The 13,221-nt window shown below is 37.0% G+C and overlaps 1 protein-coding gene across 4 annotated transcripts in view; it reads right to left on the reverse strand.

The window, feature by feature from the left end:
* Positions 1-13,221, reverse strand: part of PHKB (phosphorylase kinase regulatory subunit beta) — a gene marked incomplete at both ends in the record, with an annotated part of 230,434 nt that overhangs the window by 111,951 nt on the left and 105,262 nt on the right. For all 4 annotated transcript variants that reach the window (XM_084257797.1, XM_084257798.1, XM_084257796.1 and 1 more), the window contains 2 exons: positions 4,823-5,020; positions 6,103-6,198. In XM_084257797.1, the coding sequence (XP_084113923.1) occupies positions 4,823-5,020; positions 6,103-6,198 (294 nt within the window). The remainder of the gene's footprint in view (positions 1-4,822; positions 5,021-6,102; positions 6,199-13,221) is intronic.

Here is a 13,221-nt window from a genome sequence, read left to right on the forward strand (position 1 = left end):
TCTTCTTAGTCAAAAAAAAAAAGGCACATTCGTTTAAACCATTATGCAGCAATCAATAAATATTTACTAAGTACTTAGTGATGCCTGACACCAACTAGACAAAGAGCTATGAAGACAAAAAGGTAGAGAATAGGTTCTCAAGGGCTCAAGAACTAGTGGGGAGGCAGACATGTAAAGAAACCACTACAAGGCCTCCCCGGTGGCGCAGCGGTTGAGCGCTGGGTTGTGAAGCTGCCCACAGCCTCCGCAGCACTGGTTGGATCCCCAGCTGCTCCCTGGCCACCGAAGGAGGGTCCCACATGGCGCGCAGACCTCTCCTGCCACCCGCTGCTCCCCTCAGCAGTGTACTTCAGTCCTTCTGTGTGCTCTGCTCCCTGCTCTGGCTATGGTGAATTCTCTCACCTCCTGCGCTTCTGACTGTACCCAGTGCTTGTATGTATGTATGTATAAATAAATAGATAGATAGATAGATAGATAGATAGATAGATAGATAGATAGATAGATAAATAAATCTTATATATATATAAAAAGAAACCACTACAGCATATTATACTGTCTATATGAAGCACACCAGGAATACAGGGAATGAAACTGAGTCTGGAGTCAGGGAAGCATTTCCAGGAAAGTAGATGCTTCTCAAGTAATGTTTGATGGCTTTCTCTGGGAAGATGAACTAGAGGAACTTCACAAAGGAAAGACAATACAAACTATAGATGCACGGAAGCACAAAGTTTGTTAAAGACATTATCAACATTTCAGTATTTTTGAAATGAGTAAGGAAGAAGTAGTAAAAGCTGAAACTCAATGGGTGGGCCTGTTACGGGGAAAGGATGTTCTGAGCTAATCCCATGCAGGCTTTGTGAACTCCACCCCCACTCCAGACCAAAGTCATCAAGACATTGGGAAAGACAAATCCCATCACCACCAAAGGGAAGGTGGCTGCGACCTGAGGGTGGAATTAAGCAGCCAGGTTGGGTATAAAAACCAAACACGTGGGCCTTGGGGGGCTCTGTCGCTTGCCTCCTGGCTTCAGGGCTCCTGGCTTGCAGCCAGCTCTCAGAGTGCCATTTGGGATTCCTGATCAGCGGATCGGGTAGGACGCATTTAAAACTTTGTCTCCCAATTTTCATTCTGAGTTGTACATTTCCTCATTTGCCCTTCCCTTGTAAATAAACCTTTTATTAACCTTTTGCGTGTGTCTGCAGTAGAGCATTGATAAGTCCTTTTAAGCACGCGGGTGAGGACCCACAGTCAGGCACCCCGTTTTGTATCAGGGCTGCCCTATAACAGTTCAAGCCAGCCAGATCAGAAAGGACCTGAGAAGTCTTGCTAAGAGACTAAGACTTTGATCTGTAAGTGGGGGGAAACCACTGGTGAATACTGAGTATCAGATTTATTCATTAGATTTACTTGCTAGTATTAATTAGAGTTGTAGGACAGGAAAAACGGAGAGCAACTAGAGTGATCCAAAGAGAAAAGATGACAACCAATGCAGGTTTTTCACCTTCATCGCTTTTGACATTTTGGCTCAAATAATTCTCTATTGTAGACTGTTTAGTAACATCCCTGGTCTCTACCTCCTTGATGCCAGTAGTGCGTATGAAGTTGTGATCATGAAAAATGTCTGTGAATATTGCCAAATATCCCCTGGAGAGCAAGCCTGTTCTTGGATTTGAACCACTAGCATAAACCAAGGAGTTAATAGAAAGGTATATGTGTAAGATTTAAAGATTAAATCTGTCAGCTTTGGAGAATGACAAAGAGGGATAAATGAGAAGGAAGAGCCTAGAATGAGTCTCAGATTTGGAGGTTAACAAGATGTGATTTGTGTAAACCATATATCAGCTAAGGGGTTAATATCCAATATGGTTAAGATCCAATATTGGACAGAAGGAATAGATAAGCTGTAGGGCTCCAAGTGAAGATGTAGGACACCTTCTGGAACGCTGTAGGACATCCAGAAGGCATAGGGATACATGATAGGGCATGCAGGGGGAGAAGTATCACTTTGGGATAGATATCTGGGGTTAACAGTGATAGCCAATACTATAACAGAGAACAGAACTGAGGATGGAACTCAGTAGAAGAGCAAAGTTTAAGAGGAAGTGAGTCATAGGGAAAGTTAGGATAATCAGGTAGCTTTAGGGACACTGAAGGTGGGGACTTCAGGAGAGTTAAGGAAGGCTCCAGAGATAAAGACAACAAAAGGAATAAAGGAAAAGGCAACTGATTCCAAAGGGAGAGAGTCAAACACCCAGGACTAAGGTCAACAGGACATTCCTGATGGAGGACAATGAAGAAAAAAGATAGGGCTGGAACATGGAGACTTAATTCTGGGCACAGAGACATTTAGGCAGTGAATGAGACCATGAAGAACTAACCAATCATGAGGAGACTGGTGGAGCTTTAGAATAATCAGGGGAAGAAGGTCTACATTCCCTGAGGCACAAGTCTATTTTGCCTTCCTGCCCCTCCCTGGCCTGGTTCCACTGGCCTGGGAGTCCCACTTTATTTCTGTTCCTTTTCTCCTCAATAAACTTTTTCTTTTGCTAAACAAATCTGCCTTTTCTCACTAGCTTGCCTGAGCATCAGCAAAATCCCTGCTGCGGCTTCATGAGACAACAATCCGTAGTGGTCTAGTGGCTGGCCTCAGCACTGCCACTGCAGCCTGCGATCATTCCTAGCTGGGAGACGAGGCCTGAAGATCTGAAATTCCACTATCCGAAGTAGAAGAAGAAACTGAAAAGACTGCTGAATACTATTTCGTTGTGGATATATACCACATCTTCTTGATCCACTCATGTATTTTTGGGCATTTGGGTTGTTTCAAGATTTTACCTATTATAAATAGTGCTGCAATAAACATTGGGGTACAGGTATTCTTTCAAATCAATGTTTTTGTGTCTTTTGGGTAGATCCCTAGGAGTGGAATTGATGGGTCATATGGTAGCTCTATTTTTAGTAGACTGAGGAATCTCTATTTTTAGTAGCTTTCGATAGTGGAACAATGATCTAAAATATATATAAATTTCAAAAAAGAAGAAGAAACTGAAAAGAAAACTAAGACAGTGAATAGAGAATTAGGAAAAGAATAAGGTGACTAAAAAGAAAACTCAGTTAAGATGCTCAATTGCCAAGGAGAGGTTTAGTGAAATATGGTCATGGGGCCTCCCTGGTGGCTCAAGGGGTTAACGCAACCTATTAAGCTATCCGCAGCCTATGCAGCACGAGTTCAATCCCTGGCCAGGGAGCTACCCACATGGCGCAGCAGACCTTTCCTGTCTTGCCCGCTGCTCCCCTCAGCAGTATATTTCAGTAGATCTGCCTGTTCTGTTCCCCACTCTGTCTCTGGTGAATCCTCTCGCCCCCTGCGTCTCTGGCCTGTACCCCAGATCTTGTATGCATAAATAAATAAATCTTTAATAAAAAAAAGAAATAAGGTCAGAAAAGCATCTATTGTAACATGGATGAACCTAGAGGATATTAGGCTTAGTGAAATAAATCAGATGGAGAAAGACAAACAATGAACGATTTTACTGATAAGTGTGGTACATAAAGAAATAAGATGAAGAGATGCAGTGAAGCATCTGCATTCCATGGCAGACAAGCAGTGAAAGCAATGAGGAAGATGAAGCCAAGAGATAGACAGTCTGAATCAGAGTGGTGTCGATCCATTCTGCTTTCCTTAGCAGTGCTCAGCACCAGCACTACTGCTGCTGGGCGGATCCAAAGTGGAAAGTGTGCAGGGTGAGAGTTACAAGAGGTTCAATTCAATTGTAAATGTTGTCAATCTGCACAGGAATTGTATTATATAGAAAGGAAAACAGTATTTAAGAGAGAAATGGATCTCTTGGTTCAAACTAACACTGCTGAAAAGTTTTTAAAATGTACACAACAAAAATGGCTCCTCGTGCTCCCAAATGGTAGTTGTGACATTAAGTACAATGACAGCTTGTCTAGTTGTCCTACAAACTAAATGTATGTAGTTGACAATTTACAAGGTACAATGTTATGGAGAACATTTTTAGAGAGACAGACTATGGGACTTTACCTATCTTTAGTGAGCAAGTCAAAGTTATCACTATGCATAAAAAGTAATTTCCAATCTACTTCACTAAAGCAAAGACTTCAGCAATGTGGATGGATGCTCACTTAGCTTTTTTTGAGTGTTATAATTTTCAGAAAAGTTTATAAGCAGGTATTATAAAGCTAGATATATTGGTATTTAAAATGTAAAATATTATAAAAATAAATATTTAGAGGACTATATTTCAGAATGAAGGGTCTAAGTAAAACAGAAAATAATATTGGTTTAATGCATTGAAAGTTATATCACAAATATACATTTTCTATTATGTATGACAAATGGTATAGAGCAGGCAGGCAAAGCACAGAAATGCAACAGAAAAATGATGAGAGTTCTCCTGCCTGCCTGTGACGATGCACATGCCTCTCTTTTTCTTTCTCTCTTTCCTAATAAGTCTTTCCTTTTAAAATGTAAAAGAAAAAAAGAAAGAAAAGACAAATAATCACTCAGTGAACCAACATGTCCTAATAAGAGCAAATAGACCTCCCTCACTGGTAGTAAAATGTATTGAGTGCTAACTATATGCCAAGCACCTTTAACATACATCAGGTTATAAAAACTTCCATAAGAGAACCAATAATAGAAGACGGTACAATTATTTTCCCAATGAAGAATCTCAAACACAGAGATGTTAATTAATTTACTCAAAGCCATGGCAGAGCCAGAATTCAAACACAAGAAATCTGCCTCTTGCTCCTGATCACTCTGCTATGGCTAGGGGATATTTGCTGATACCTTAATTTCAGCTGGTTTGTAATAACGTCTGTTGGGATCTTCCAATGATGTTCTATATCCATCTCTCAAGAAACGCTTAAATCCATATTTTCCTTTCAATTTTCTAACTACTTTGTCAAGTGTCTGGCTAAACAGAGCTTCATCATCCAGGGCAAATGCAGGATAGCTGATGCAGGGGAGCAGGGCAGCATCTGTGTTCTGGGGCAATAAGAAAAAGAAGGCAATGTAAGTACCTACAGCATTAGGATCAACATAGCTCAAGAAGAATCATGGAGATGAAAACTCAGCTAGGTTATCTGACAGTGAGACTACAGATCTTGGTGGAACAGACAGATGTTTATATGGCATAGTTTAGTGAGGTGTAAGTGAAATAAAACTTCATCCATTAATAAGGTGTATTTCAAGGTTCAATACTGGACCCATACTTTAAAATTAAGGCAGTATGTAAAATTTAAGACTAATAATTAGTTATTACAACTTAATTTGTCATAACAATTTGTTTATAATAGTAAAAAACAGAAAATAATCTAAATATCCAACAATTTCATGAATAAGTTTGCAGTTATTAAAATTTACATTGTAGAAATGCTTGTTGATATAGAAATACATACATTCATAGAACTAAGTCATCAAAGCAAAATAAACAATAATTTTCCAGCTTTGTAAAATAAAAATGTTACATAATTATACAAAAATTTTATGTGAAAACATATAAACTCAAGTGTTGTCATGCTAAGATATAACTGAGTGTCAAAATAATGCATGGACATTATATTATCATTTGTTTATTTTTGGAATTTGTTATTCTTTTATAATAATCTTGCATGACTTCTATAAAACTTATTTTTAAATAATTAAATTATTCTTAAATAATTATTTTAAAATAAATAAATTATTTTTAAATAATTAAATTATTTTGGGTGCTTTCTAAGAATAAAGTCACAGATAACCCCTAGAAAACTCTGTATTTGGGTTATACAGGGCATATTAAAGTTTGTCAGAAAGAAACGTGGAAAGTAATTTTACTCAAACAAAATATAAATTATGGAAAAGCATTTTTCTAATACTTCATGATAAAAAATTCTTTGTTGCTACCACCCACAGCTCTGCTCACTTCCTGAATAAGACCTCCAAGGCCAGGGGAGTGTGGGGCAATATTCTATATTCTCTTCTCATCTCTTTGGCAACTTCTAGCATTTTAGAGCACTTTCTTGGAAAAGTAAACAAGGTTTCATATCATAAACAATTGATTATATTAATTTATTATAATACTATCTCACATGAGATCTTGATTCTCTGGGTAACAATGAACACAACGTTTGTCTATTGCGATTGTGAGCATCGAGATCCACAAATATCACTGACCAGGAACAGCCCTGGAATAAGAAAGAGAAAAACATATCCTAAATTAAGAAAAAAGAACTTGAGAATGTTGGGCATTCTGACCGAAGACATTTCTTAAAAGTACTAACACTGGCTGCATATGAGAGTAGCATTACAGATTTAAATTTTCTTTTTTATACTTTCAGTATCTCTCAAACTTTTTGCAACAAACATTAATTTTATAATCATAAAAATATTATTTTTACATTTTCCTTATTTCTCCTTTTCTTATAAGTAAAAATGCATTGATTACAAGTAACTAATTAAGAACACTTGTTTTAAAAAATATACAGATGATGCATCTAATTTTTTTTACAAAGATTAAAGCAACTATTAACTGATTCACAAATTCTAAATTGTACAGTCCTAGTAAAGAACATTGATTATATGATCAAGTTAAAGAAACTTAGGTATAAATTAGGATTATGGATTAAAACAAAAACTACTTGATTAAAATAGAAAGACAGGAGAATCTCAAGTATAACAAGGCAAATAATATGAGCTGAATATTCAGTGGCAGGCACTGTGCTGCATGCTTCACAGAATATCTCATTTAATCCCATATGTTGATATATTATCCTCATTTTATGAAAAGAATTCTAAACCTTAGTTTGACAAGCAAGGGCTCAAAAAACAATTTTGGACACAGATGCCTCCACCTTAACCATTATATAAACATTAGTTATACAATTTTGTACACTGAAAAATATCTTTCAAGTAGAATCAAAAACTTGAACAAAAAGATAGCTGTAACCAAAAAAATGTCACTGTGTCTGTTAACCAAGTTAAATTTTTTGAATTATTTCGCCATTACAGCTTTCCACATTTAAGAGCACAGTCATAGATTATACATGGTTTTGTTCTATACTTAGGAGCTAAATGTTTTACAAATGCCAAAGAGTGAAATTTTATCCTAAAGACTCTTCCCATCACAAGACAATATTCAGAAAAGTACACAAGGAAAAGAAGAAGACAACAATCATAAATTTCATATTGCTTCACTATTACCTTCTAAATCTCACCCCAAATCTCACCAAATTCAAAGATGCATTCACCCTGAAACTAAAAAACCTTCAACTATCTCAAAAGTGTTTGCTGTGATCATGGAGATTGGGATAGATGGTTTAGTGCATCTCTATGCCACCACTGGAACTTAAAGTCCCCATGACAGTGGTTAGACTGAATCATCTTCTAGTGTATTTACTAGAATACAATCACAGAAACTCTGTTTAGGAGTTAAGTTGAGCTGCCAGTCTTAAAACAGGTTCTTTTGATGGAAACAGAAGAGTTGTGATTTCAGTAAATGGAAGATAAAAATATCCAAAATTAATCAGCTATTCTGTAGTGACATATACATACAGAACATCCTTTCATATTCCTGTGTTTAATTGGAGAAATCAAGATACTGACAGATGCGCTAAGGCCAGAATCGAAAAGGTGATGACGAGAAAGACTGCTCATGTTATGCAAAGTATTCAGGCAATACAGACGTATCGAGCTTCCTTTGAAAATTGTAGGCCTAAAATTAATGCCTGAAAATTTAAAGTAGGTGATAATTAATTTCAAAAGTAGGTTCTCCTTGATGGCTTAAAAAAAATTAACTTCTGAGTAGGAATAATAGCTGCCCAAAGTATTGGGTGAGTTTTATCCTTCTATAAATCCGAACCATAAGCCAAAAGCATGGTATATTTTTTATTTAGGAAAGCCAAACAATATATAGTTAACTAACTAGCTTTTGATCTCACTGTTAAAATATGGCAACACTATGAAATTATTTTTCCCCTTTGCACATATTTCTTATACTGGCAGGGAAGAAACTTGAACAAATGTTTTGATGAATTTAGATATATAAGTCATTTATTTGTGGTCAGAACATAGACATTGGATGTTTATATTAATCAAATTACAGCAAGAATTTCCAAATTTTCCATTTCACTTCATTATTGATAAATTATTCTACTCAGATTGTATCTTTTAAAAATTCAATTCACAGCAAACTGATGTGGCATTCAATTAACTTTATTAATTACCAGCCTAAGGATAAATGATAAGTCCTATTTTTTTTTTTTTATTCACAGGTTTCCAGCATCTCATATTCATTTCTGTGCTGTTTTGTTCCAACCATCCTACTTGCTTTCCCACTAAATTCCCCAAATTCAGATCCTAACTCCGGTCCTCACCTTCTCTATAAGTGCCCTCCTGCTAACATTAGAGGTTTATTATCATCATTATTCTTTCACTCAGAAACTCACTGTATTCATAGTCATACCCTGCCATGCACAGCCTTTATTTTATTTAATAATCATCAGGTTTTTGACTGTGTATCTCCTAAGTCAGCTCCTTGAGAGCAAAGGTAAAATTTCACCTTGATTGTGTTCCTCAAATCAGAGCTCTGACAATACTGACAATAACATCTATGACATGAAGCTGTTGAGCTAAATTTCATAAATAGACACAAGAAGTAGGGACTTTCATATAGGAAGGACAGTTTAGCATTAATCTGGTTGTTAGGAGACAGCCTCACTCATGGTTCATTAACATACTTGACAGAGTTAAAAAATATTAAGAAATTATGTGAATATGAAATTATTGCATTCTGTGTGCTAATATTTTTTTTACAATTTTTTTAAAGATTTATTTATTTATTTGTTTGTTTGTTTGTTTGTTTATTTGTTTATTTATTTGTTTATACAAGCACTGGGTACAGTCAGAAGCGCGGGAGGGTGAAAGAATTCACCAGAGCCAGAGCGGGGAGCAGAACAGGCAGAAGGACCAAAGTACACTGCTGAGGGGAGCAGTGGGCAGCAGGAGAGGTCTGCGCGCCATGCGGGACCCTCCTCTGGTGGCCGGGGAGCAGCCGGGGATCAAACTAGCATCATGGAGGCTTCGGGCAGCTTCACAACCCAGCGCTCAACAGCTGTGCCACCAGGGAGGCCCTTCAATTTTTTAAAGATTTATTTATGCATACAAGAACTGGGGTACAGGCCAGAGATACAGGAATGGGGTTGAGAGGATTCATCAGAGACAGAGTGGGGAACAGAACAGGTGGATCAACTGAAATACACTGCTGAGGGGAGCAGCGGGCGAGTCAGGAAAGGTCTGCTGCACCATGTGGCAGCAGACCTTGGCTGGCCTGGCTGGCCGGCGATTGAACTTATGCTGCAGAGGCTGCGGATTGCTTCATAGTATGGTGCTTAACCCTTTGCACCACCAGGGAGGCCCTCTGTGTGTGTGCTAATATTTATATATGAACTTGGGTTAACAGGAAAAATACACAAATAGTGATTCTGATATGACTAGTGATAAAAACAAGATGAAACTGGTCTATATATATATATATATATCTTTCTGGAAGAAAAACCATCCCATAAAACTATGACCAGACTTTCTTCCCTAGTTCAGTGCTGGGCTGTCTTCAGTTCTGTGCAGAGCCTAAAGAGAGCTATTCTTGCTGAAAGCATATTTAGTGAAGGAAATTTTCCCTCTGTACCATAGTTGTGGTGGCAATGAGTGTGCAAATAGCCAACAGAATCTTCCAACAGCCCCTCTCTCACACTATAATTCTCTTCTCTATAGAAGATCCCATTCACATACAGGAATTTTTGAATTACAGACAGATAAACCTGAGTGTTAATTTTCAGAGTTTCAGAAAAGCAGAGCTGAGACCCAGACTTAAGACTCACAAAACTGGGCCTCCCCTGGTGGCGCAGGCAGTTGAGCACAGTGCTGTGAAGCTGTCTACAGCCTCTGCAGCACTGGTTCGATACCGGCCAGTCAGCAAGGGTCCCACATGGTGCAGCAGACCTCTCCTGTTGCGCCCACTGCTCCCCTCAGCAGTGTATTTCATCAGTCTGCCTGTTCTGTTCCCCACTCTGTTTCTGGGGAATCCTCTCACCCTCCCGTGCATCTGTACCCTGGTTTTGTATAAATAAATAAATAAATCTTTAAAAAAAAAAAGAATCACAAAACTGTTGCTTATCATGCCTATGACTTTTACTGAGGGTAAATTATGATTTATTTAAATATTATTTAAATATTGTGAACTATTAAATAGTATTTGTATATATTTATCATTATGGTTAAAGAGAAAATATTTGAAGCTATGACTAAATATGTGATTTTCATGTTAAGCATTATATGAATATGTTTCCAAAAGATCTAAATAGTCTCATAGATTTACCATTAAAGAAATTAGGCATTTGAATCATATTTTCTCCCAAAGAAAAATAACTTGTGAAAATAGCTTCAGAGCAAAAATAGAAAGAGGGTTTTTCTCTTGAATAAAAAGCAAGTCTGATGTTTTTTAAAAAAGAAAACAAAATGCAGGAACACAATTGTCATAACCAAAGCTAAAGGTTCTTTCTACCCAATAATTTTCCATGTCTTATTTCATACCCTGACTGAAACACAAAAAGGGCAAGACTTTCATGCTGCTTGTCAAGTGGATACCTCCTTCAGAAATTCATTACTTAAGAAAAAGTTGTGTATTCAAAGGTACAAACTTCCTGTATAAAATAACTACATCTTGGGAATATAATATAAAACATGAAAACTACAGCTTGAAAAACTGCATTGTATATTTGAAAGTTGCTAAACAAGTAGATACTAAAAGTTCTCATTGCAAGAAAAAAATGTATAACTGTGCAGTGAAGCATGGTCACCACTTACTGTGGTGACCATTTTGTATTATGTACAAATATCAAATCATTACATCACATACCTGAAGTTAAGATAGTGTTATATCCCAATTATATCAAAATTTTAAAAAACTAAATTAAATTTTTAAAAGAGGAAAATAACTTAGGAGTTTTCAGAGAAAATACTTCTACTTCTAAAAGTAGAAAGCATTCAGAGCCCAAGGTATCCTGTACTAATAATCGATATCCCAGGTTCATTAATAAGTCGCTTTGGTTTAATTCTGGTTCTACATCTCTGTTGTATGCCTCATGGAAACCACCTCATCTCTGACCATTCATTTTGAGAGAAGGAACTTCTGGCTCCAAAAATCTATAACTGAGTTGCTGACAAGGAATGCACTTTTTGAAAGTTCTTAATTAATTTAATTAAAGACACACATATAAGAACGCTGTATCAACAATGTTCTAGAAATAACCGAGAAAACCCATTTGATCTGAAATCACAAGTCTGCAGGAGGTTAACTTGGGCTTTCATCTCAATAAGAGCATTTCTAAAAAGCTTCTGTACAGCAAAAGACACAATAACCAAGATGAAGAGACACCCCACAGATTGGGAGGAAATATTTGCACTACACAAAGAGCTTACACAACTCAACAAAATCAAAATAAAGAATCCAGTCATAAAGTGAGCAGAAGAGCTAAAAAGACACTTCTCTGAAAAGGAACTACAGAAGTCTAACAGGCACATTAACAAATGCTCGGGGCCTCTCTGGTGTCATAGGTGTTAAGTCTCAGAGCTACCACCACATGGCCTGAGTTCAATTCCTGGCCAGGGAGCTAATACCGACATGGAGCAGCAGACCTCTCCTGTCTCAACCGTTGCTCCCCTTACCAGTGTATTTCTGTAGATCCACCTGTTCTGCTCCCACTCTGTCTCTGGTGAATCCTCTCACCCCCCATACCTCTGACCTACACCCCAGTTCTTCTATAAATAAATAAATAAATAAGAGCATTTCTTTGTTATGTTGGTTATTTTCCTAGTCACTGACTTGTAATTAGACCACAGTTCTTGAAAGTACATGAAGTGACATTAGCTTAAATACTAAGATCACATGCACTATATGCTACTGTTTAGCAGGTTAATTAAATTTACCTTCTATAAAGGTGAGAATTTTAACATTTTCAAAGTCAGTTTTCTGTAATTTTTCACATCAAAAACAAAGATAAAGGATATTTGTGCAACTAGGATCCTTTCTAATATTATGCTATGAAAACTAAAGATGGAGAGGCTCTGCTTACAAAATATGAAATTGTGTGGCTAAAAGAATAAAATGTCATTTGTCCATATATCTATCTGAAATGATCAAGGAGTAGGCAACTCAGGAAATATTTAGTACATAGCTCTGCCAGAAACAGAAATGAGCTAAATAAGGTCAAGAATTAACTCTGTTAGAGCAGTTGTTCTTATCCTTGGCTACACATCAAAATTCCTGGGTGGTTTAGAAAAATCTCAATGCCAAGGACTCCCCTAGACCAACTAAATCAGAATCTCCAGAGGTACATTCAGATATCAGTTTTGTTGTTAAATTCCTCAAATAATTCCAGTATGCAACCAAGACTGAGAAATTATGGCTGGAGAACAATATTGGCAGTATATTTATTATCCAGACTCAGAATGCATAGTAAAGTAATTCAGTGCTTTTAAAGTTATGGTTAAAAGATCTATGAAAGCTTCCTGAGAAAAGTAGGCTTAAGGCAGAGTTCTGAACTATGGGTAGTTAGAAAAGGTACATTGTATATGTGTGGGATATTTATGTAGGTCGAGGGGGTGCATACTAAGTATGGAGGCAATGTACCCTAAAATGTAGGTATAGCAAAGGACATGGGGTAATTGCAAATCAGAGCTAAAATTAACACATATAACAGTTGAACTAGACATGCAACACCATTAGGATCACTATTTGATATGCCATGAAAGGCAGAAAACAAGACCAATCTATAACTTTGCAGGCTGCTACTGTAACACTCCTGGTTTTGTCCATCACTCATCTCTTTGACATTATCTGTAGAGGTTTTTCAGTTCAATCTCTTCATTTCCTTCTTAATTCTGACCAGTAACTAGTTCATTAATTATAACAGATAATATTTATGGAGGGTTTAATCTTTGCCAAGCACTATGCTAACTGAGCTTTTTATTTACATGAAAACCTTCTGAAATATGTCTTAGTGTCTTGATCTCTATCTCTTTCATATAAGGAGGCTGAGGCCTAGGCAAATAAGTAGCCAAAGTATTCATTGGTGGGAGTACAAAATGACAAATGACATTTGTGTGGTTAAAGGAAAAAAAACATCACCTATATTCCCATCTGAAAGAATCAA

The sequence above is a fragment of the Talpa europaea genome, assembly GCF_964194135.1.
Source record: "Talpa europaea genome assembly, chromosome: 16".
Classification (NCBI taxonomy): domain Eukaryota; kingdom Metazoa; phylum Chordata; class Mammalia; order Eulipotyphla; family Talpidae; genus Talpa; species Talpa europaea.